Source organism: Chiloscyllium punctatum, chromosome 49 (genome assembly GCF_047496795.1).
Source record: "Chiloscyllium punctatum isolate Juve2018m chromosome 49, sChiPun1.3, whole genome shotgun sequence".
NCBI lineage: Eukaryota > Metazoa > Chordata > Chondrichthyes > Orectolobiformes > Hemiscylliidae > Chiloscyllium > Chiloscyllium punctatum.
This window is the reverse complement of record NC_092787.1, coordinates 38,900,227-38,925,766: the sequence shown is the minus strand read 5'-3', so window position 1 is coordinate 38,925,766 and position 25,540 is coordinate 38,900,227. Positions and strand designations below refer to the sequence as shown.

The 25,540-nt window shown below is 51.4% G+C and overlaps 1 protein-coding gene across 2 annotated transcripts; it reads left to right on the top strand.

Moving 5' to 3' along the window:
* Nucleotides 1–347: 347 nt before the first annotated feature.
* LOC140469600 (apical endosomal glycoprotein-like) lies at nt 348–24,084 on the top strand. 2 transcript variants are annotated; one of them, XM_072566273.1, is made up of 8 exons: nt 348–471; nt 812–902; nt 2,343–2,489; nt 9,951–10,082; nt 15,129–15,256; nt 18,909–19,026; nt 19,768–19,934; nt 23,568–24,084. In XM_072566273.1, exons 1-7 carry the CDS (start codon nt 403–405, stop codon nt 19,932–19,934), a joined length of 852 nt encoding a protein of 283 aa, XP_072422374.1. In that variant the 5' UTR covers nt 348–402; the 3' UTR covers nt 23,568–24,084. The 2 variants fall into 2 exon arrangements, with proteins under 2 accessions (XP_072422374.1, XP_072422375.1); XM_072566274.1 differs by lacking the exon at nt 23,568–24,084 and having other exon boundaries at nt 19,768–20,812.
* Nucleotides 24,085–25,540: the final 1,456 nt, after the last annotated feature.

Genomic DNA, 25,540 nt, shown 5'->3' with positions numbered 1-25,540 from the left:
GAATGAGCTGCCAGAGGATGGTACAATTGCAACATTTAAGAGGCATCTGGATGGGTATATGAATAGGAAGGGTTTGGAGGGATATGGGCTGGGTGCTGGCAGGTGGGACTAGATTGGGTTGGGATATCTGGTCAGCATGGACGGGTTGGACCAAAGGGTCTGATTCCGTTGTGTGCATCTCTATGACTCTATGACCCTAAGGTTTGAATCCAGGAGATTCTGTTTCCAATTCTGGCACCGAGCAATTTTTGTTCTGATCATGAATCTCTGTGTCAGACACACTGTCCCAGATGTGGGTGAGACTGGCGATGGTCATCAATAGCTCAACACTTTTCGCTTCTTCCAGGGACTCTGAATGTCTATGTGGAGGAAGAGACACAGAGGAAGCTGAAGGTGTGGGACATGAGTATAGGCCAGGACCTGACATGGAGCTTGAGCAGCGTCAAGATTCACACAGCACACAACTGGAAGGTAAGGGTCTGTCTGAGCAGCCCAGCGCTGGCCGACACTCATCGTCAATATTACAGGCTTTCACTTGTCTCCCTCACAAAAAACCTCAAAAAGACCAGCGCCGCTGGTTACACAGTGATCTGACTGGGACCATCTTCAATCTGTTGGTGTTGGTCTCCTGGAGGGGACGGGCTCTCTGTCAGGGGGGAGTTTCTTGGACGGGTTTTCACGGAGGCAGAATCACTCAGGGGTTGTCTCAGTGGGGTCCCTTGGCGTGGCTCTCTCGGGGGGGGGGGGGGGGGGTGGTGGTATATGTCTGAGGGATTTCTCTGGGGGTCACTGACGCTCTCTCTTTCTGCAGTTAATGTTCGAGGCGATTGGAGGAGGAGCCACTGAGTCACACATTGCCATCGATGATGTCATGCTGAGTCACACAGACTGTCCTCAAATTGGTGAGTGACCTCACAGTGACCCCAGGGTGACCTCAGTGACCCCCATAGTGACTACACAGTGACCCCAAAGTGAGCCATACTGTGATCCACACAGTGAGCTTAGTGAACGGCATAGTGACCCCGGCAGTGACCTCCACATAGACATACTGTGACCTCAGTGACAACCACATTGACCCCTAGTGTGACCCTAGAATGACCTCAGTGACCCCCATAGTGACTGCACAGTGACCCCAAAGTGACCCCCACAGTGACCCCCACAGTGACCCCACATTGACCCCTAGTGTGACTCTAGAGTGACCTCAGTGACTCCCACAGTGACCCCAAAGTGACTGCACAGTGACCCTAAAGTGAGCCTTACCGTGACCTCCACAGTGACCTCAGTGACCCTCGTAGTGACCCCACAGTGACCTCTAGCGTGACATGTGCAGTGACCTCAGTAACCCCCACAATGACCTCACAGTGACCCCACAGTGATCCCCCGATTGACATCCACAGTGACCTCAAAGTGACCCCACGTTGACCCCCTAGTGTGACCCCAGAGTGACCTCACAGTGACCCCAGAGTGACATCCAGAGTGACCTCACCCCCACCAGTGATCCAGTGACCCCACAGTGACCTTACAGTGACCCCTGCAGTGATCTCTCTGCTCCGTCACCTCCCAGGGAGTGATGTCCCAATGAGCCACCTCCAAGAGCCGTGCCCTACCACCCAGATCGGAGGGGCAGTCAGGCCCCAGGCCTTTCAGCCTGGTGCTCCAACTGATACACAGCAGCTGCCTCAGCCACACAGTGACTTACAGTCAGTCACACCCTGTGTAATCTAGGGCCTGGAGAAACAGAGGCCTAGGATTTGGGCACACGGCCCCCCCCGCTCCCCCCCGTTTCCTGGCACAATGTGGGGCTTTTCAGCAGCTGGCCCTTCTGTTGATGACAGTACATCACGGAATCAGGCAACCTGACCTTCAACTCCTTCAAACTCTCTCTCCCCCCTACCTGCTGAGGGCCCATATGAGCCAAATAAAATCTGAAAGGATGCTGTCAATTGGAAACAACAAGAGATTGCTGGAAAAGCTCAGCAGATCCAGCAGCATCTGTGGAGAGAAATCAGGGTTAATGCTTCAGGTTGAATGAGCCTTCCTCAGAGTTCTGAGGGAGCAGGCTGGTGTGTATCAGGACAGAGGCACTGCTGAATTTCCAGCTGCTCCTTACATTCCAAACACCTCACCCTGCCCCTCGTGGGCACAATCTAGGGCCAGCATTGGGCACAGTGAGGGGCTGGGCTGGGCTGGGCTGGGGCTGGACAGAGTTGGGTCTAGTTCAAACAAACTAGCCCAGACTGATCTGGACCACACTTAGTCAGGGAAGGTTGGGCCTGGAATGCCAGATACTTACCGAAGGACATATTTGGTGAATTGTTCTGTTTTTTTTTATTTTTGCCCAGGAGCCTGTGACTTTGAACAGGACCTGTGTAATTGGAAGAATGTTCTGGACCCCAATCTAGACACCATGGACTGGAACTGGAGCAACGGGCAAACACCCAGCTCCTTCAAGGGGCCTGAGGTGGACAATACAATGAAGAGCCCACAAGGTGAGTGACAATGGAAGGTCGGGTCTTTCCAGCCAAGACAGACTGCTCCTCTGAGCAGCGAGAGCAAAATCACCCAATAGGTCATCTCCATAACAACACAGCTTCACTGATCAGAAGTGGCAGAGTTAACCCAGTCAAAGGGCCTGGATCACAGAGGGGGAAGCTCTGTTCATGAATATGTGTTAACATCTGTGTGTGGGTGAGTGAGTGTGTGTGGGCTTGACACGGTGGGTATGTGTCTGTGTATACCTCTGCGTGCGTTGGGGGGTGGGGTGGTATATGAATCTCAGTGCACGTGGATCTGAGGGGTAGAGTGTGTCAGTGTGTGAGCGGGTGTTTCAGTGTGTTGGTGGGTGTGTCAGTGTGTGAGTGGGTGTGTCTGTGTTGGTGGGTGTGTCAGTGTGTTGGGTGTGTCAGTGTGTTGGTGGGTGTGTCAGTGTATTGGGTGTGTCAGTGTGTGCGCGGGTGTTTCAGTGTGTTGGTGGGTGTGTCAGCGTGTGAGTGGGTGTGTCAGTGTGTTGGTGGGTGTGTCAGTGTGTTGGGTGTGTCAGTGTGTTGGTGGGTGTGTCAGTGTATTGGGTGTGTCAGTGTGTGCGCGGGTGTTTCAGTGTGTTGGTGGGTGTGTCAGTGTGTGAGTGGGTGTGTCAGTGTGTTGGTGGGTGTGTCAGTGTGTGAGTGGGTGTTTCAGTGTGTTGATGGGTGTGTCAGTGTGTGAGTGGGTGTGTCAGTGGGTTGGTGGGTGTGTCAGTGTGTGAGTGGGTGTTTCAGTGTGTTGGTGAGTGCGTCAGTGTGTGAGCGGGTGTTTCAGTGTGTTGGTGGGTGTGTCAGTGTGTGAGCGGGTGTTTCAGTGTGTTGGTGGGTGTGTCAGTGTGTGAGTGGGTGTGTCAGTGTGTTAGTGGGTGTGTCAGTGTGTGAGTGGGTGTTTCAGTGTGTTGGTGAGTGCATCAGTGTGTGAGTGGGTGTGTCAGTGTGTTGGTGGGTGTGTCAGTGTGTGAGTGGGTGTTTCAGTGTGTTGGTGAGTGCATCAGTGTGTGAGTGGGTGTTTCAGTGTGTTGGTGAATGTGTCAGTGTGTGAGTGGGTGTTTCAGTGTGTTGGTGAGTGTGTCAGTGTGTGAGCGGGTGTTTCAGTGTGTTGGTGGGTGTGTCAGTGTGTGAGTGGGTGTGTCAGTGTGTTGGTGGGTGTGTCAGTGTGTGAGTGGGTGTGTCAGTGTGTTGGTGGGTGTGTCAGTGTGTGAGTGGGTGTGTCAGTGTGTTGGTGGGTGTGTCAGTGTGTGAGCGGGAGTTTCAGTGTGTTGGTGGGTGTGCCAGTGTGTGTGTGGGTGTGTCAGTTTGTTGGTGGGTGTGTCAGTGTGTGAGTGGGGGTTTCAGTATTTTGATGGGTGTGTCAGTGTGTGAGTGGGTTTTTCAGTGTGTTGGTGGGTGTGTCAGTGTGTGAGCAGGTGTTTCAGTGTGTTGGTGGGTGTGTCAGTGTGTGAGCGGGTGTTTCAGTGTGTTGGTGAGTGCGTCAGTGTGTAAGCGGGTGTTTCAGTGTGTGGTGGGTGTGTCAGTGTGTGAGTGGGTGTTTCAGTGTGTTAGTGGGTGTGTCCGTGTGTGAGCGGGTGTTTCAGTGTGTTGGTGAGTGTGTCAGTGTGTGAGCGGGTGTGTCAGTGTGTTGGTGGGTGTGTCAGTGTGTGAGTGGGTGTTTCAGTGTGTTGGTGGTTGTGTCAGTGTGTGAGTGGGTGTTTCAGTGTGTTGGTGGGTGTGTCCGTGTGTGAGCGGGTGTTTCAGTGTGTTGGTGGTTGTGTCAGTGTCTGAGTGGGTGTTTCAGTATTTTGGTGAGTGTGTCAGTGTGTGAGCGGATGTGTCAGTGTGTTGGTGAGTGTGTCAGTGTGTGAGTAGGTGTTTCAGTGTGTTGGTGGGTGTGTCAGTGTGTTGGTGGGTGTGTCAGTGTGTGAGTGGGTGTTTCAGTGTGTTAGTGGGTGTGTCCATGTGTGAGCGGGTGTTTCAGTGTGTTGGTGGGTGTGTCAGTGTGTGAGCGGGTGTTTCAGTGTGTTGGTGAGTGTGTCAGTGTGTGAGCGGGTGTGTCAGTGTGTTGGTGGGTGTGTCAGTGTGTGAGTGGGTGTTTCAGTGTGTTGGTGAATGTGTCAGTGTGTGAGTGGGTGTTTCAGTGTGTTGGTGAGTGTGTCAGTGTGTGAGCAGGAGTTTCAATGTGTTGGTGAGTGCGTCAGTATTTGAGTGGGTGTGTCAGTGTGTTGGTGGGTGTGCCAGTGTGTGAGTGGGTGTTTCAGTGTGTTCGTGGGTGTGTCAGTGTGTGAGCGGGTGTTTCAGTGTGTTGGTGACTGTGTCAGTGTGTGAGTGGGTGTGTCAGTGTGTTGGTGGGTGTGTCAGTGTGTGAGCGGGTGTTTCAGTGTGTTGGTGAGTGTGTCAGTGTGTGAGTGGGTGTGTCAGTGTGTTGGTGGGTGTGTCAGTGTGTGAGTGGGTGTTTCAGTATTTTGATGGGTGTGTCAGTGTGTGAGTGGGTTTTTCAGTGTGTTGGTGGGTGTGTCAGTGTGTGAGCAGGTGTTTCAGTGTGTTGGTGGGTGTGTCAGTGTGTGAGCGGGTGTTTCAGTGTGTTGGTGAGTGCGTCAGTGTGTGAGCGGGTGTTTCAGTGTGTGGTGGGTGTGTCAGTGTGTGAGTGGGTGTTTCAGTGTGTTAGTGGGTGTGTCCGTGTGTGAGCGGGTGTTTCAGTGTGTTGGTGAGTGTGTCAGTGTGTGAGCGGGTGTGTCAGCGTGTTGGTGGGTGTGTCAGTGTGTGAGTGGGTGTTTCAGTGTGTTGGTGGTTGTGTCAGTGTGTGAGTGGGTGTTTCAGTGTGTTGGTGGGTGTGTCCGTGTGTGAGCGGGTGTTTCAGTGTGTTGGTGGTTGTGTCAGTGTCTGAGTGGGTGTTTCAGTATTTTGGTGAGTGTGTCAGTGTGTGAGCGGATGTGTCAGTGTGTTGGTGAGTGTGTCAGTGTGTGAGTAGGTGTTTCAGTGTGTTGGTGGGTGTGTCAGTGTGTTGGTGGGTGTGTCAGTGTGTGAGTGGGTGTTTCAGTGTGTTAGTGGGTGTGTCCATGTGTGAGCGGGTGTTTCAGTGTGTTGGTGGGTGTGTCAGTGTGTGAGCGGGTGTTTCAGTGTGTTGGTGAGTGTGTCAGTGTGTGAGCGGGTGTGTCAGTGTGTTGGTGGGTGTGTCAGTGTGTGAGTGGGTGTTTCAGTGTGTTGGTGAATGTGTCAGTGTGTGAGTGGGTGTTTCAGTGTGTTGGTGAGTGTGTCAGTGTGTGAGCAGGAGTTTCAATGTGTTGGTGAGTGCGTCAGTGTTTGAGTGGGTGTGTCAGTGTGTTGGTGGGTGTGCCAGTGTGTGAGTGGGTGTTTCAGTATGTTCGTGGGTGTGTCAGTGTGTGAGCGGGTGTTTCAGTGTGTTGGTGAGTGTGTCAGTGTGTGAGTGGGTGTGTCAGTGTGTTGGTGGGTGTGTCAGTGTGTGAGCGGGTGTTTCAGTGTGTTGGTGAGTGCATCAGTGTGTGAGTGGGTGTGTCAGTGTGTTGGTGGGTGTGCCAGTGTGTGAGTGGGTGTTTCAGTGTGTTGGTGGGTGTGCCAGTGTGTGAGCGGGTGTTTCACTGTGTTGATGGGTGCGTCAGTGTGTGAGTGGGGGTGTCAGTGTGTTGGTGGGTGTGCCAGTGTGTGAGTGGGTGTTTCAGTGTGTTGGTGAGTGCGTCAGTGTGTGAGTGGGTGTTTCAGTGTGTTGGTGGGTGTGTCCGTGTGTGAGCGGGTGTTTCAGTGTGTTGGTGGGTGTGTCAGTGTGTGAGCGGGTGTTTCAGTGTGTTGGTGAGTGTGTCAGTGTGTGAGTGGGTGTTTGTGTGTTGGTGGGTGTTTCAGTGTTTGAGCGTGTGTTTCAGTGTGTTGGTGAGTGTGTCTGTGTGTGAGTGGGTGTTTCAAGTTGTTGGTGGGTGTGTCTGTATGTGTGTGGGTGTGTCTGTGTTAGTGAGTGTGTCAGTGTGTGAGTGGGTGTTTGAGTATGTTGCTGAGTGTGTCAGTGTGTGAGTCGGTGTGTCAGTGTGTTGGTGGATGTGTCAGTGTGTGAGCGGGTGTTTTAGTGTGTTGGTGAGTGTGTCATTGTGTGAGCGTGTGTTTCAGTGTGTTGGTGGGTGTGTCAGTGTGTGAGCGGGTGTGTCAGTGTGTTGGTGAGTGTGTCAGTGTGTTGGTGGGTGTGTCAGTGTGTGAGTGGGTGTCTCAGTGTGTTGGTGGGTGTGTCAGTGTGTGAGTGGGTTTGTCAGTGTGTTGGTGGGTGTGTCAGTGTGTTGGTGGGTGTGTCAGTGTGTGAGTGGGTTTGTCAGTGTGTTGGTGGGTGTGTCAGTGTGTTGGTAGGGGACGTATGTAAGGATGTATTTGAGTGTGTGTATATCGGTGAATGCATGGGTTGAAGTATGTCTGTTGGCGGGTGTGTGAGGGTGGGTGTGTATGTATAATATATATATAAAAGAGTTGAACAACAAAGATGTTTCAGCTGGTGTTTTCAATGTGAGTGGGTGTGAGAATGTGTGAATAGGAACCTGAGCATGAGTGTGAATGGGTGTATTTGTGAGTGGGTGTGTCTGTGCATAGGTGTGTATAACAGCAAGTGTGAGAGGGTGTGTTTTGTGAGTGTGTGGGGGCCTGTGTGTGTGCGTAAGTGTGTATGAGAGTGAGTGCGAGTGTGAGCACGTCTGTGAACAGGTCTGAGTGTGTGTGAGCGTGAGGGAATCAGTGAATGTGTATGATTATGAGAGTGTGTGGGAGAGATTGTGTGTGTGTGTTTTGTGTCTGTGTGTGTGTGTGTTTTGTGTGTGCCTGTGCGTGTGTGTGTGTGTGTGTGTGTGTTTTGTGTGTGTGTGCGTGTGTGTGTGTGTGTGCGCGTGTGTTTTGTGTGTGTGTGTGTGTGTGTGTGTGTGCGCGTGTGTGTGTGTGTGCGTGTGTGTGTGTGCATGGCTATATGCCTTACACTAATAGTGGGGAAATTGTTGACGCCTATAATCAAGGCTAGAGGAACTGATCCTCTTGAAAATTTTCCATTAATCAGCAAGTGCCAGTGCAGCTTTTGAAGAGTTAGCTGTTGACGAGGTAGTGAAGGTGGTGGACAGAGGTAAGTCAATGGACGTTGTGGACCTGGACTTCCAGAAGGCTTTTGATACAGTCCCACCCAAGTGACTGTTAGCTGAGGTGGAAATTAGGGGAAAATTCAGGGTAGGTGGCTTAGCTGTGGGAAATGCAGGGTTATGGGGAAAGGGTAAGGGGTGGGATTCTCTTCAGGGTGTCATTGCAGGTTCACTGGGCCGAATGGCCTCTTTCATAGGGATTCCATGAACCAATGAAGATAACTGATATGACAGGAAATTGGTTGAGTGACTGAAAACAGATTTGGTGTCATGGATGAGTAATCACTTGACAGGACATGGCGATTGGTGTCCTGCAGGGAATCTGTGTCCGGACCTCAATCATTCACAATATTTACGAATGATTTGGATAACAACATAAACGATTCAAAAATCCAAATTTGCTGAAACAAGAATTGGCAGCATTGGAGACAGTGATGCCAACAGTATAAAATCACCACAGGATGTTGATAAATTAGGTGAATGAACCAAATGGAGGCAGATGGATTTTAATACAAACTAGTGTGAGCTTATCCATTTCAGACTGAAAACGATAGATGAAGGTGTTTCTTAGAAGGTACCAAGTTATATGCAGTGGATGCCCGATGAGAGTAGGGGATTCAGGTGCACAGTTTCTGTAAAATGCCACAAACAAGTGCGGCAAATAGTCAGGAGGGTGAACGAAATGCTGACCGTAATATTTTCATAGCTGGAGCAGTTACACAAACGCGAAAGAGACCCCACTGTCAGTCCCGTCTGGAGATCTGGGCACTGGGGTGTTCTGGGTTGGAGAGACTTCAGCACAGGTTAATTGGCTCACAACATTTGAGCGTTTCATCGTTGGGGCGGCACGGTGGCTCAGTGGTTAGCACTGCTGCCTCACAGCGCCAGGGTCCCAGGTTCAGTTCCAGCCTCACGTGACTGTCTGGGTGGAGTTTGCACGTCCTCCCCGTGTCTGTGTGGGTTTCCTCCGGGTGCTCGGGTTTCCTCCCACAGTCCAGGTGAATTGGCCGTGCTAAATAGCCCAAAGTGTTAGGTACATTAGTCAGAGGGAAATGCATCTGGGTGTGTTAGTCTTCGGAGGGTCGGTGTGGACTGGTTGGGCTGAAGGGCCTGTTTCCACACTATAGGGAATCTAATCTAACTTTGATACATTTAAGTGGTGAATTAAATACTGTTCCTCAAGTTATGTCAGGGCCAGCCCTGTGCCCCAGCTCTCAGTGTTGGGCAACAGGCAGACTGTGATTTAACAGCTCTCAGTGTTGGGCAACAGGCAGACTGTGACCTAACCCGCTCTCAGTGTTGGGGAACAGGCAGCCTGTGACGAAACCAGCTCTCAGTGTAGTGAACAGGCAGACGGTGATTTAACCAGCTCTCAGTGTCAGTGAACAGGCACACTGTGATTTAACCAGCTCTCAGTATTGGGGAACAGGCAGCCTGTGGTTTAACCAGTTCTCAGTGTCAGTGAACAGGCAGACTGTGATTTAACCAGCTCTCGGTATCGGGGAACAGGCTGACTGTGATTTAACCAGCTCTCAGTGTTGGGGAACAGGCAGACTGTGATTTAACCAGTTCTCAGTGTTGGGGAACAGGCAGACTGTGACTTAACCAGCTCTCAGTGTTGGGGAACAGACAGACTGTGATGAAACCAGCTCTCAGTGTTAGGAACAGGCAGATGGTGATTTAACCAGCTCTCAGTGTTGGTGAACAGACAGACTGTGATTTAACCAGCTCTCAGTGTTGGTGAACAGGCAGACTGTGATTTAACAGCTCTCAGAGTTGGGGAACAGGCAGACTGTGACTAAACCAGCTCTCAGTGTTGGGAACAAGCAGACAGTGATTTAACCAGCTCTCGGTGTCATTGAACAGGCAGACTGTGATTTAACCAGCTCTCGGTGTCATTGAACAGGCAGACTGTGATTTAACCAGCTGTCGGTGTTGGGGAACAGGCAGACTGTGATTTAACCAGCTGTCAGTGTTGGGGAACAGGCAGACTGTGATTTAACCAGCTCTCGGTGTCTGCCTGGTAAAATCACCTTCTGCCTGTTCCTGACACTGAGAGCTGGGACACGGCCCTGACCTTGACACTAACTTGAGGAACATTATTTAATTCATCCTTTAAATGTATCAAACGATCTGCCACTTCGCAGGTCAGTTCTGCGGGGATGGGGTTTGTTACTCCATGGTTACTGAATGACAATGAGGAAGGTCCTCCAAAACCAGGGACGACACACCGAGAGTCTGCAGCTTGTTGGGTAGAGCCAGTGATATATCTGAAAGGTGCTTCAGAACATCTTAGGAATGTGAAATGTGCTATATAAATGCAAGTCTTCTTTCTTCCCAGGTCATTCTCTGTTTGTGGACTTTGAGGCACTAAGTGTTGGTGATACAGCATTGCTCCTGAGTGAACACCTCCCTTTGACCAAGGGCTCCTGCTTCATGTTCTATTACAGCACCAATATCTCCAGGCAGCTCTGTGAGTGCCCTCTATCATGTTCCTGTGAGGGAACCTCAAGGTGACCGCGCAAACCCAACGAAAACTCAAGAGATACTGGAAACACTCAACTGGCCAGGCAGCCCTGGGAGAAACGTCAGGGGGAATGTTTCAGATCAATGAAGATAAATCAGAGAGCAAGCTGAGACCTTTATCCCCATGATTGTCCCCACACAGACACTGACTAACTCACTGCCCAACCTCTGGCATTCTCTTGACCTCATGAACCATTACAACTCATCCACACTGCTCCAACATCACCTCCCAAACCCCCATCCACTTCTAGCTGCAAGGTCAAGGGCAGCAATGACTGTCAGTTAAACCATTCTTCGTTTTTACATCCGAGATCTTTGTATCATTTCATAATCAAAGCACTCGGGGATGGTATTACGAGCAACTCCATGCCAACTGTTCACCACTGTGCAGCCACCTCTGCTGGTGGGGCAGGAGACGTACGCAGGAACCGCGATGGTGGTGTCTGGGATATTGTCAGTCAGGTATGACAATATCAGGCCGTTGCTTGACTCGGCTGTGAGACAGCTCTCCCAGTGTTGGCACTGCCCCCCCCCTCCCCAAGATGTTAGTGAGGGAGACTTTGCAGGGTCCACAGGGCCGTTTCTGCCCCATACTCTGTTTGGTTTCATTTCTTTGAGACTTTGTCGTGATTGATACAGCAGAGCTGGGCCATTTCAGGGGGCAGTTTGAGAGTCAACCACATTGCTGTGGGTCTGGTGCCACATGTAGGCCAGACCCTGTGCTGGTGGCAGATTCCCCTTCCCTGAAGGAACCAGATGGGTATTTCTGACAATCGGGCAATAGTGACCAGTACATTTTCAATTCCAGATTTTTTCAAAGTTGAATTTAAATTCCACCACAGAGGGGTTCCCCAGGACATTAGCTGGGTGTCTGGATTAGTAACCTCACGATAAATGCTACTAGGCCATCACCTACCCTAAATATGCTCAATGACTAGGCCTCCTGAGTTCCACAGATTCAACACCCCAAGTTGGGACGTCATATTGAGGTTGTACAGGATGTCGGGGAGGCTTCTGCTGGAGTACAGTGAGGTCGCCCTGTTATAGGAAGGACATTATTAAGTTGGAGAGGGTTCAGAAACAATTTACAAGGATGTTGACAGGGGGAGCGCAGGTTTTGAAATATAAAGATAGACTGGGACTTTTCTTTTTACTGCCACGCAGGCGGTTGAGGGGTGACCTTCTCGAGGTTTATCAAATCATGAGAGGTATAGGTAAGGTGAATGGCAAAGGTCATTTCCCTAGGGTGGGAAGTTCAAAACCAGGGGGCATATTGTTAAGGTGGGAGAAGAAGGTTTTAAAAAGGACATGACTGGCAACATGTTTCCACAGAAAATGGTTCGTGTGTGGAATGAACTGCCAGAGGAAGTGGTGGATGCAGGTACAGTTACAACATTTCAAAGACATTTTGGATAAGGTCACGAGTAGGAAAGGTTTGGAGGGATATGGGCTAAATGCAGCCAAGTGGGACTAGTTTAGTTTGGGAATGTGGTCATCATGGACTAGTTGAACCCAAAGGGTCTGTTTCCGTGCTGTATGCCTCTGTAAAGGGCCGTCCCTTCACTCTGAGGTTATGCTGAGGCCTCAGTATTCCGAAAGTTTTAATCAGAAGTTTCCCCTTCCCTCTCAACTCCGTCAAGTAGAGACACTGTGTTCTTAACAACGACTCATATGATGAGGCCTCCATCCCCTGGATCATTCTTGTGAACGTCCTCCAGACCCCGAATCCGTTACCCCCACCCGCCCCGCCAGGCCCGAACATCCTTCCTCAGATACAGGGCCCAAAAACTACTCACAATATTCCAGTTGCAGTTTGACCAGAGCCTCATACAGCCTCAGCAATACGTCTCTGCTCTCGTATTCCAGCCCGGTGCAGTTCGGTGTTGGGGCTACAGGCTGCAAAGTGTCTGATTGGGTGATGAGGTGCGGTTCCTCAGGCCTATCAATCCTGTCTGGAATGGTGCAGCAGCTCTGATGACAGGGAGGTCAGAGGTCACAGCAAGGTCATGAATTCAACTCGTAGGCGACTGGGATCTCAGTCGAAAGTGGGGACGGCAGAAGCTGGAGGTCAGAGTCTAGATGAGAGTGGTGCTGGAAAAGCGCAGCAGGTCAGGCAGCCTCCGAGGAGCAGGAGAATCTGCTTTGGAATGGAGCTCTTCATCAGGAATGAGGCTGGGAGCCTCAGGGGTGGAGAGATAAATGGGAAGGGGATGGGGCTGGGGAGAAGGTAGCTGAGAGTGTAATAGGTGGATAGAAGTGGGTGATAAAGGTGATAGGTCAGAGGGGAGGGTGGGGTGAATGGGTGGGAAGGAAGATGGACAGATGGGACAGGTCATGAGGGCGGTGCCGAGCTGGAAGGTTGGAACTGGGGATCTCAGGGTCATGCATCGGGGCTTTCCAGGATACAGGAGACCCCCATGGCCAGTACAGACACCACTCCCGAAGAAATAGGAGTTAATCACCCAGCTTGGCCTGGAAGGAGTGTCAGGGAGAGAGGAGGGAGGCACAAACATCAGTCATAGAAAGGGACAAGGTGTACTGGGGGGGCAGGCAGCAGTGGAGGGAATGAAGCAGAGGGTGGGGAGGCTGCTGGGTCTGGTGGGGGCACACTGTAGGCAAAGAGGATTGAATAACCCGAGGGGTGGGACATCCAGAACATGAATCGGGCTTGGAGGGACAGGGGGAAAGTGAGGATGTCCAGGACGTAGGAATGGACCTGCTCAAGGGCCCTGGCAGCCATGGGTTCGGTTGAGGTGCAAGGAAGGAGGACAGGTATGTGTCATCAGTACCAAGGAGAGGTGGAGGAGCTGGGAGAATGGAATGGGATCCTACCAGGTAGGCAGGGAGCCAGGGGCTGTGGCTGAGGTCATTGTGGGAGTCAGCGGCTCATCAGGAATCTTGGCCAATATTCCATCCCTGGAAATGGAGTTGGGGTTGGAGCAGGTGAAGGTGAGGAAAGGGGAAATTGAGAAGCCAAGTTGATGAAATGTTTGAGTTTGGGGCAAGAGGGGATACCGCCACCAACAGCGCACTGTAGTGGGTAATGGTTGAATTTCAATAGATGGCCATTCGCCCTTATACTATCACAGCACACTGTCTGACCAATAGGGGCTCCGGGAGAGGGGGAACGATGACATCAGCACCAGTTGGTGCTCGGTATTGGGGGCGTTGTCCAGTCTCTGTAAGCAACAGGACAGACAGCAACAATCCCTCTGAGCATGTGTTTGATGACAATGCTGGATCTTGGAGTGCAGCAAATTCAGAATTTGGAGTGGCACGGTGGCTCAGTGGTTAGCACTGCTGCCCCACAGTGCCAGGCTCCTGCGTTCGATTCCCACCTCGGGCAACTGTCTGTGTGGAGTTTGCACATTCTCCCCGTGTCTGTATGAGTTTTTTCCAGATGACCCAGTTTCCTCCCACAGTCCAAAGATGTGCAGGTCAGGTGAACTGGCCATGCTGAATTGCCCATAGTGTTAGGGGCATTAGTTGGGGTAAAGATAGGGTACGGGAATGGGCCTGGGTAAGTTACTGTTCGGAGGGTCAGTGTGGACTTGCTGGGCCGAAGGGCCCGTTTCCACACTGTAGGGAATCTAATCAAAAGGAGACAGGTTAGACTGCAAGAGGAGAGCAGTCTGAGTGAGGGTGTGTGTGTGAGTGAGGGTGTGTGAGAGAGGGTGTGTGTGTGAGTGAGGGTGGGTGTAGAGGGTGTGAGTGAGGGTGTGTGTGTGAGTGAGGGTGTGTGTGAGAGTGAGGGTGTGTGTGAGTGAGGGTGGGTGTAGAGGGTGTGTGTGTGAGTGAGGGTGGGTGTAGAGGGTGTGAGTGAGGGTGTGTGAGTGAGGGTGTGTGTGTGAGTGAGGGTGTGTGTGAGAGTGAGGGTGGGTGTTGAGGGTGTGTGAGTGAGGGTGTGTGAGTGAGGGTGTGTGTGTGTGAGGGTGTGTGTGAGTGAGGGTGTGTGTGTAGAGGGTGTGTGTGTGTGTGTGTGAGTGAGGGTGTGTGTGTGTGAGGGTGTGTGTGAGTGAGGGTGTGTGTGTAGAGGGTGTGTGTGTGTGTGTGTGAGTGAGGGTGTGTGAGTGAGGGTGTGTGTGTGTGAGTGAGGGTGTGTGTGTGTGAGTGAGGGTGTGTGAGTGAGGGTGTGGTGTGAGTGAGGGTGTGTGTGTTGAGGGTGTGTGTGTGTGTGAGTGAGGGTGTGTGTGTGTGTGTGAGTGAGGGTGTGTGTGTGTGAGTGAGGGTGTGTGTGAGTGAGGGTGTGTGAGTGAGGGTGTGTGTGTGTGAGTGAGGGTGTGTGAGTGAGGGTGTGGTGTGAGTGAGGGTGTGTGAGTGAGGGTGTGGTGTGAGTGAGGGTGTGTGTGTTGAGAGTGTGTGTGTGTGTGAGTGAGGGTGTGTGTGTGTGAGTGAGGGTGTGTGAGTGAGGGTGTGTGTGTGTGAGTGAGGGTGTGTGGGTGAGGGTGTGTGTGTGAGTGAGGGTGTGTGAGTGAGGGTGTGTGTGTGTGAGTGAGGGTGTGTGTGTGTGTGAGTGAGGGTGTGTGTGTTGAGGGTGTGTGTGTGTGAGTGAGGGTGTGTGAGTGAGGGTGTGTGTGTGTGAGTGAGGGTGTGTGTGTTGAGGGTGTGTGTGTGTGAGTGAGGGTGTGTGTGTGTGAGTGAGGGTGTGTGTGTGTGAGTGAGGGTGTGTGAGTGTAGAGGGTGTGTGTGAGTGAGGGTGTGTGTAGAGTGTGAGGGTGTGTGAGGGTTACAGTTCATGTTTCAGATTGAGCTCCTGATGTCCTGAGGTTGCTGGGGGAGGGGCAGTGGTGGCTTTTTGATTGTTTTATTTGCTGGGGCCAGTGAGTGGGAAAAGGGTCATTTTCCTCAGAACTCCGAGAACAGCAGACCCAGTTACAGGTTGGGGGTCAGGCCAGTGTGAGCTATTTCATGGTTTTCTGCTCGGGGGAAGTGGCAGGTCACAGAGTGAGTGTGTACAGATACAGGCTGATCGCTGCCCTGTGGACTGTTCCAGTGCATGGAGCCCTGACCGTGTTCCGATACCAGGATGGTCAGGAGTCGGTGATCTGGGAGGCCAAAGACGCTCAGACCAAGGAATGGAGGCCTGTCAATATCACTGTGGAGAGTTCAACAGTCTTCCAGGTAAGTCCCACTTCCCAGTTTTAGCCAGTCGCAGGGATTTCCTCAAACTCGGATTGCTATAACATTGACTTTCGGCCAGGAAACATCAGGAATATCAGTGTCACACACAAAGAGGACGGATGGTGAATACAACTGCATCTGATTCACAAACCCTTCCTCTGATATCCCTCTGCGACAGTCACAAACACTTTATCACAACCGAACAGTGACCAGACAATGACAGCTTTCAGTGACAGGCACTGTGTGTGGAACTCACATATATCCCAATGTGGCGTTCCTCCAGCACTGACCCTCCAACAGTGCAGCACTCTCTCAGCTCTCACCCTCCGACAGTGCAGCACTCTCTCAGCACTGACCCTCCGACAGTGCCCACTCCTCAGCACTGACCCTCCAACAGCGCCCACTCCCTCAGCACTGACCCTCCGACAGTGCAGCACTCTCTCAGCTCTGACCCTCCGACAGTGCCCACTCCCTCAGCACTGACCCTCCGACAGTGCCCACTCCCTCAGCACTGACCCTCCGACAGTGCAGCACTCTCTCAGCTCTGACCCTCCGACAGTGCCCACTCCCTCAGCACTGACCCTCCGACAGTGCCCACTCCCTCAGCACTGACCCTCCGACAGTGCAGCGCTCCCTCAGTACTGACCCTCTGACAGTGTGGCACTCCCTCAGCCCTGACCCTCAGACAGTGCCCACTCCCTCAGCACTGACCCTCCAACAGTGCGGCACTCCCTCAACACTGACCATCCGACAGTGCCCACTCCCTCAGCACTGACCCTCCAGCAGTGCCCACTCCCTCAGCACTAACCCTCCAACAGTGCCCACTCTCTCAGCACTGACCCTCCAACAGTGCCCACTCCCTCAGCACTGACCCTCCGACAGTGCAGCACTCTCTCAGCACTGACCCTCCGACAGTGCCCGCTCCCTCAGCACTGACCCTCCGACAGTGCCCACTCCCTCAGCACTGACCCTCCGACAGTGCGGCACTCCCTCAGCACTGACCCTCCGACATTGCGGCACTCCCTCAGCACTGACCCTCCGACAGTGCGTCACTCCCTCAGCACTGACCATCCGACAGTGCCCACTCCCTCAGCTCTGACCCTCCGACAGTGTCCACTCCCTCAGCACTGACCCTCCGACAGTGCGTCACTCCCTCAGCACTGACCCTCCGACAGTGCGGCACTCTCTCAGCTCTGACCCTCCGACAGTGCCCACTCCCTCAGCACTGACCCTCCGACAGTGCCCACTCTCTCAGTACTGACCCTCCGACAGTGCGGCACTCCCTCAGCACTGACCCTCCGACAGTGCCCACTCCCTCAGCTCTGACCCTCCGACAGTGCCCACTCCCTCAGCACTGACCCTCCAACAGTGCGGCACTCCCTCAGCACTGACCCTCCGACAGTGCGGCACTCCCTCAGCACTGACCCTCCGACATTGCGGCACTCCCTCAGCACTGACCCTCCGACAGTGCGGCACTCCCTCAGCACTGACCCTCCGACAGTGCGGCACTCCCTCAGCACTGACCCTCCGACATTGCGGCACTCCCTCAGCACTGACCCTCCGACAGTGCGGCACTCCCTCAACAATGACCATCCGACAGTGCCCACTCCCTCAGCACTGACCCTCCGACAGTGCGTCACTCCCTCAGCACTGACCCTCTGACAGTGCGGCACTCCCTCACCACTGACCCTCCGACAGTGCCCACTCCCTCAGATCTGACCCTCCAACAGTGCCCACTCCCTCAGCACTGACCCTCCGACAGTGCCCACTCCCTCAGCACTGACCCTCCGACAGTGCAGCACTCTCTCAGCTCTGACCCTCCGACAGTGCCCACTCCCTCAGCACTGACCCTCCGACAGTGCCCACTCCCTCAGCACTGACCCTCCGACAGTGCAGCGCTCCCTCAGTACTGACCCTCTGACAGTGTGGCACTCCCTCAGCCCTGACCCTCAGACAGTGCCCACTCCCTCAGCACTGACCCTCCAACAGTGCAGCACTCCCTCAACACTGACCATCCGACAGTGCCCACTCCCTCAGCACTGACCCTCCAGCAGTGCCCACTCCCTCAGCACTAACCCTCCAACAGTGCCCACTCTCTCAGCACTGACCCTCCAACAGTGCCCACTCCCTCAGCACTGACCCTCCGACAGTGCAGCACTCTCTCAGCACTGACCCTCCGACAGTGCCCGCTCCCTCAGCACTGACCCTCCGACAGTGCCCACTCCCTCAGCACTGACCCTCCGACAGTGCGGCACTCCCTCAGCACTGACCCTCCGACATTGCGGCACTCCCTCAGCACTGACCCTCCGACAGTGCGTCACTCCCTCAGCACTGACCATCCGACAGTGCCCACTCCCTCAGCTCTGACCCTCCGACAGTGTCCACTCCCTCAGCACTGACCCTCCGACAGTGCGTCACTCCCTCAGCACTGACCCTCCGACAGTGCGGCACTCTCTCAGCTCTGACCCTCCGACAGTGCCCACTCCCTCAGCACTGACCCTCCGACAGTGCCCACTCTCTCAGTACTGACCCTCCGACAGTGCGGCACTCCCTCAGCACTGACCCTCCGACAGTGCCCACTCCCTCAGCTCTGACCCTCCGACAGTGCCCACTCCCTCAGCACTGACCCTCCAACAGTGCGGCACTCCCTCAGCACTGACCCTCCGACAGTGCGGCACTCCCTCAGCACTGACCCTCCGACATTGCGGCACTCCCTCAGCACTGACCCTCCGACAGTGCGGCACTCCCTCAGCACTGACCCTCCGACAGTGCGGCACTCCCTCAGCACTGACCCTCCGACATTGCGGCACTCCCTCAGCACTGACCCTCCGACAGTGCGGCACTCCCTCAACACTGACCATCCGACAGTGCCCACTCCCTCAGCACTGACCCTCCGACAGTGCGTCACTCCCTCAGCACTGACCCTCTGACAGTGCGGCACTCCCTCACCACTGACCCTCCGACAGTGCCCACTCCCTCAGCTCTGACCCTCCAACAGTGCCCACTCCCTCAGCACTGACCCTCCGACAGTGCCCACTCCCTCAGCACTGACCCTCCGACAGTGCCCACTCCCTCAGCACTGACCCTCCGACAGTGCCCACTCCCTCAGCACTGACTCTCCAACAGTGCCCACTCCCTCAGCACTGACCCTCCGACAGTGCGGCACTCCCTCAGCACTGACCCTCCGACAGTGCGGCACTCCCTCAGCACTGACACTCCGACAGTGCGGCACTCCCTCAGCACTGACTCTCCGACAGTGCGGCACTCCCTCAGTACTGACCCTCCGACAGTGCGGCACTCCCTCAGCACTGACCCTCCGACAGAGCCCACTCCCTCAGCACTGACCCTCCGACAGTGCCCACTCCCTCAGCACTGACTCTCCGACAGTGCGGCACTCCCTCAGCACTGACCCTCCGACAGTGCCCACTCCCTCAGCACTATAATTGCGTGTCACGGTTCCTTATTGGTTGTAGTTTCTGGCTTGGCCATTGCCCCCTTCACCCTGTGAGCTGGGGACTGAGTGCCTCCATGGTGTTCTGGTTGGATGGTGACTGACCCGGTAGTAACCCTACCTTTTGGCTGCTCTGCTCGTGAAACACACGGCCGCTTGCCCACTGACTGGGTGTTGTGGGTGACTGTCTCCCTGTTCCAGGTGGGTTTCAAAGCTGTAAAGTCGGACAATGCAGAGGTTGGATACGTTGCCATTGACGATGTTGCGTATTCTGCTGGAGTGAACTGTCATGGAGTGCACACAGATGGAGCTGTTTGGGGTAAGACCCGTGTCTGATTCCAACATGATATTGAGATGCCGCTGTTGGTCTGGGGCGGTCAGAGTTAAAAATCACACGACACCAGGTTACAGTTCAACCGGTTTGTTTAAAACTGCCAGCTTTCAGAGCGCTGCTGCTTCATCAACAATGCCCTGAAAGCTTGTATTTTCAAATAAACCTGTTGGATTGTAACCTGGTGTCCAGTGATTTTCAACAATTTCATCCAGTACTGAATGTTGCTGCAACCCTGCGCAGTGTATTGGTCGGTGCAGGTACCTTATGGGGGACAGTCAGGAGGACTGTGAGAACTGGCAGCAACATCACATCTCATTCCCAGAGCAGGGAGTGCATGGGGTTAGTTACAGGGTCTTTCTCCCAGAGTGGGACTGTGAAATACTAAAAGGGCACAGGTTTAAGGTGAGAAGGGGGAAAGTTTAAAGGAGATGTACAATTCCTGGAACAGACATTTCAGAAGCACTTACTCAGACACATGGGCAGGCAGAGAATGGGGGATATGGTACATGTGCACGCAGATGGGTTTAGTTTAGATTGGCATCATAGTCAGCACAGACGTGGTAGGCTCAGGGGCTTAATCCTGTGTTGTACTGTTCTGTGTTTTAGCGCTCCCTCAACACTATACCTAACATCCAGGACAGGGGTTGGCCTGGGGTTAGATACGGAGGAGATGGTGGCTGAAGGACAGTATTAATGCTGTGGTTGATGATATTTTGTTGATTACAGGTTCCAGTGAGACTCCTGGGATTGTTGCTTCGGTGATCATCGTGCTGGCTGTGGTGGTCTCTCTGACTGTAGGCCTTGTTTACTGGCAGAAGAAGCGAGTCAGTGCCCCAGGAACGTCAAGCAGACAATTTGGATTCGATAACCTGTTCTACCGCAGTCAGAACTAGGTGACTGCAATTCTGGTCGAGAGCACTACAGATGTAATGTTTAAAGGTTTACGTGGTTCTCTGAGGAACAATATATCCGCCTGGTATTACCGAGTTGTTAAAAATCATACTGTGTTTTGGTGGCTTAAGTAAGAAGGAGCTGGTTTCAAATTGTCAAAAGGGAACAGAGAATGCGAGAAACATTATCCAATAAATTATTCAGGGCATGGTCAGGCTGAACTTTTCGAAGAGGATTCAGCAAGGATTTGTAACTAAAACACTCCCGGGATTGAGTTTCAGAACGTAGGGTCAAGGGAGGCTGTTCAGCCCCTCCTTGCTGTTTGATCAGCCAATGAAGTCATGCTCCATCTGTCGATCACCAGCTGTGGATCGTCATACTAAATAACTTGGGGGATCCAAACTCTATCAGGGGGGGTGTGACTGAAGCTCACATCCACTACTTGTGTTGGGAGAGCGTCCCGTCAGCTCCTGCCTTTTGCTTGAAGAATATTTCCAATCCCCCTCCCTGAATGGCCGGGTCAGATTTGATGTTCCCTCTCGGTCAGCTCCATCGATGTGTCAGATCAGCCAGGTTCTCACTGAAGGGCAGGACAGACGTGAAGGGCTGAGTGGCCTACAGCTGCTTCTGTTACCTTACATTCTCCCCAGACCGAGCCGAGATTATTAAATGTAATCCAACATTTGGGAAACCATTCTGATGAATTTCCAAGGAATGATCTACCGGCCTTGCGAGGCCGGTGTGTCTTTGCTGAGGAATGCTATCGGTGCTGTAAGCTGGGGACTTCCTCCAGCTGGGGAAAACTGCAGCAAACTCTCTCGCCCTTTCTATGGTAGACCTTTAAGTATTTCACTGGCCCTTTGAATCATTTTCCATCCAGTCTGCTCCATTCAATGACCAATGTGATGACGCTGAAAACCCCAGGACCTGCCATTACACAAAGTCTTACTCAGTGAACAGACTTGAACTAACCTTCACTTTGGTCCAAATTGGATGACCCCACATTAATTTCTCTTGGGATCTATTTGTCCTTATCTACTTTGTGGCCATCTCATCTTTCAGTTGATCAATGATTGTAAAACTCTGCACCTCTCAGGTACCAGCTGCTCTGCCCTGTCTCTCCTGTTCACCCTCTCTAGCAATGTCTCTTTGTAATTTGTAGCTTTCCTTACTTTGCCTCAAATTGACAAGCCATCACCGAGCTGGAATAGTTCACCCTCTATTGTGTGACTGAAATGTTTAAGAAGCTTGTAAACAGCTTGTTTTGGGGAAATGCAGTTGCACTGGCTGGACTTGGCGGTAATCTCCTGAGCAAGGTCTGTGCTCTCAGCTCCTTCTGCAAAGTCTGTGGACACCAGTAAACACAGATGATACGAAACGCAGTCCAAAAAAAAAAGGGGGTGGCTTGGTGGTTAGCACTGTTGCCTCACAGCACCAGGGTCCCAGGTTCAATTCCAGCCTCGGGCAACTGACTGTGTGGAGTTTGCACGTTCTCCCCGTGTCTGTGTGGAGTTTGCTCCGGTTTCCTCCCACACTCCAAAGATGTGCAGGCCAGGGCGAATTGACCATGCCAAATAGCCCATTAGCGTTAGCTACATTAGTCTGAGGGTGGGTCGGTGTGGACTTGTTGGGCCGAAGGGCCTGTTTCCACACTGCAGGGAATCTAATCTAATCAGAGGAGCTGCAAACATGTAGATTTTTCCAATCTGTACAAGTGCCGGCTACTGAAAGAAACAGGAAGGACATTCTAACAAAGCAAGTCCGTAAGTTAGAATGACTGCTCACGTCAAAATGACTTTACCTCTGGTTACTGCTATGAAAATGATACGTAATGTGAGACCGGTTTGGATTTTTTTTCCACTCTCAGCAAAGCTGTGAAAGAACCACAGAATTAATTTTAAAAACCTGAGCATATAAGTATAGGATCTCTGCTATCATTGCTGGATAGTCTTCCAAAAAAGGGCTCACCATAGTCAGAAAGGAGAGATTTTGTAGGTTTTGAAGAGACACTCTAAATCCCACATTAATTTTACTTTCATGAACAGTATTTATTCATCACCCCTACTCAAGTGGAGAGGGAGGCTATTGCTCAGAATGTGACTGAACTGACTCATCCAGCTGTGTGCTGAGAGTTTGCACAACTGAAGGATCACCAGAGATAGGATTGTTTTAGGAACAAATGATCATGTTGTGAGAGCATGTCTGCTGAGAGAGGAGAGGCATACTTTCAAGAAAGCTAGAGACATGAGTAACAACTTCAAAGTAGATAATCATCAGCCTGGGGGTATTAATGAGAAAACAGGCAGGGCTTTGCATGATGCTAAGAGACTCACCAGGCCGAACGAGAATGATATACCACTAAAAAGGACAAAAGTTATTTGCAGAAAAGCCAGCAAAAAGATCAAAGCTAGAGGTCAGATGTAAATATTGTGGAGAGCTTCAAAAATTAGGATAGGATGAGAATACCAGGGGGCTGACTATCTTTCTCCTCTTAACAGAAAGCCACCTTCTGCCGACATGTAGGGTTAAAACCTGACCACAACCTGGTGTGTGTTCTGGGGGGAGAAATGAGCTAGCGAACTGAGGTTCAAGTATATGAGCCTGGATTAGGACGCTAGTGTGTGTGGAGATCACAGGCAAAGCAAAATCCATTCGCCACCCCTGCATTACAGGTGGAATCAGTCTCTCACTCTTAGTGTGAGAAGCCTACTCATCAGCAAGACAGTCAGAAAGAAACAGGATAAGGACTCTCTCACTGTCCATCTCACCAGACAGGCACTATCTAAAGGGAACAGGCCAAAGGGATTTCAACTTACAGCATCCCAAGAATCTTGAAATCCACAGGGTAACAATCAATGTTCCACTATCCACTCTTCAGAAACCATCAATGTACCTTCCAATTTTTCTCTCTTTTTCAACCTATTTCTCATTTTCAATCTATTATATGTATGTTGCTTTATTATTATTTCTCTTTAGTATGTAATAAACCTACGTTTTGCGAACTTGAGAAAGCTTGCTTGGCTTGGCTCCTTTTTAAGACATAAATTCAGTTGGGCTCGGTAATCCACATGGGAGGGGTTACTTCTTAAACTAACCTTATAGCCAGTTAAGTGGACAGCTGAAAAAAGGAATGGAATCCAGTTCACTCCTTCTCACCCAGGATCCTGACTGTTTGAGGTATCCCATCTAGATCATAATAACGTGAGGAACCTTTGCCTGGAGACTGGTCACATCCGCCAAGCTGCAAATCATCCACAGCAGCTTCCACCCGAGGAAGCTCAATGACTCTGGTGTTCCTCTGGAGCACTGGAAGTGCACACAGAGGCATCCAAATCCCCTCATTGAAGGGAGAAAAGGCCTCAGTGAGGTTGTGGGGTGGAAGGGGTCTTCGATGGTCAATATGGGACAGTGAGGTCTCCTCAAAGCTTCATCGAGATGCACACTTTCAGTTTTCCAGCCTGTCTCACTGCTCCCATGCTACTGATCGTGTCTGTGGGGAGTTATCACTTTCTTGATGGAATTATCACTTTCTTGAGGGAATTATCACTTTCTTGAGGGAATTATCAATTTCTCAAGCGAATTATCACTTTCACGAGGACTGCCGCCTTTAAAAACTTCTCATGTTTGTCTTTCAGGCTGGGTTGGAGGGCAGCTGAACATGTCATCAACAGATACTCAACTCTCTCTGTCTCATCTACTTTGTGATGATACTTACCAGGAAGACATCCAGAACCTGTCAAAACATCTTTATAACCTTTGAGGATCTGCTGGACAAGTCAATGATCCCTAAAATCTCTTCTGGATTGGTTAGGATTAGGAGTCTGGACATTGGTCTTGCTTCAGCTGCACTGAGGGGACTTTGCTTTAGTTTCCTGTCCGAAGCTGCAGATCCTCCCATTGTTTCAGTCCCTCAGATACATTTGTCCTCGTAGCTTCAGTATCACTCCATCAGGGGAGCCTTAACCTTACGCCCAAGAGCTGCACACTTGGGTCATCAACCTTGAGATACTTTACCTGGTGTCAGTGAAGGGCATGATGCTGCACAAAACACTGGTCTCTGTCTCAATTGGAGTTCATTTGATCATCTTCTGCAGCCTTCATTCTCGCAGACGCAATAAACTAATTCATCAAAATCATTGGGTAATAGTTTCCCAGCACTTTGGACATTTGTTTTGATTCCTTCTTGCTAAATGCTAAAAGTCTACCAGATAGCGCTGACTTTAACCATGATCTACCAGATAGCGCTGACTTTAACCATGATCTACCAAATACCACTGACCTTATCCGTGATCTACCAGATAGCGCTGACTTTAACCATGATCTACCAAATACCACTGACCTTATCCGTGATCTACCAGATAGCGCTGACTTTAACCGTGATCTACCAGATAGCGCTGACTTTAACCGTGATCTACCAAATACCACTGACCTTATCCGTGATCTACCAGATAGCGCTGACTTTAACCATGATCTACCAGATAGCGCTGACTTTAACCGTGATCTACCAGATAGCGCTGACTTTAACCGTGATCTACCAAATACCACTGACTTTATCCACGATCTACCAGATAGCGCTGACTTTAACCGTGATCTACCAAATACCACTGACCTTATCCGTGATCTACCAGATAGCGCTGACTTTAACCATGATCTACCAGATAGCGCTGACTTTAACCGTGATCTACCAAATACCACTGACTTTATCCACGATCTACCAGATAGCGCTGACTTTAACCGTGATCTACCAAATACCACTGACCTTATCCGTGATCTACCAGATAGCGCTGACTTTAACCGTGATCTACCAGATAGCGCTGACTTTAACCGTGATCTACCAAATACCACTGACCTTATCCGTGATCTACCAGATAGCGCTGACTTTAACCATGATCTACCAGATAGCGCTGACTTTAACCGTGATCTACCAGATAGCGCTGACTTTAACCGTGATCTACCAAATACCACTGACTTTATCCACGATCTACCAGATAGCGCTGACTTTAACCGTGATCTACCAAATACCACTGACCTTATCCGTGATCTACCAGATAGCGCTGACTTTAACCATGATCTACCAGATAGCGCTGACTTTAACCGTGATCTACCAAATACCACTGACTTTATCCACGATCTACCAGATAGCGCTGACTTTAACCGTGATCTACCAAATACCACTGACCTTATCCGTGATCTACCAGATAGCGCTGACTTTAACCATGATCTACCAAATACCACTGACTTTATCCACGATCTACCAGATAGCGCTGACTTTAACCGTGATCTACCAGATAACACTGAATTTAACCATGATTTACCAGATAGCACTGACTTTATCCATGATCTTTTTAATGTCCATAGTATTCCTCGTTAAAAAAAATCTTGAAATTAATTAAGTTAAGCATGTGTTTTGCATTTTTGGGTTTTGATCAGTTGTCATGACATTCCCTGTGTGGGATAATGAGAGTCGGTGAAAACCAATTCAATATCAACACTAACTGAGAGAGATGTCCATATTCATTCTCTCCTTGGTCAATCTGACCTTTTCTGTTCTAACCAGGTCTGAGGGCTGCAATCATATTTCATTTCCTAGTAATGAGGGTGATTTTTC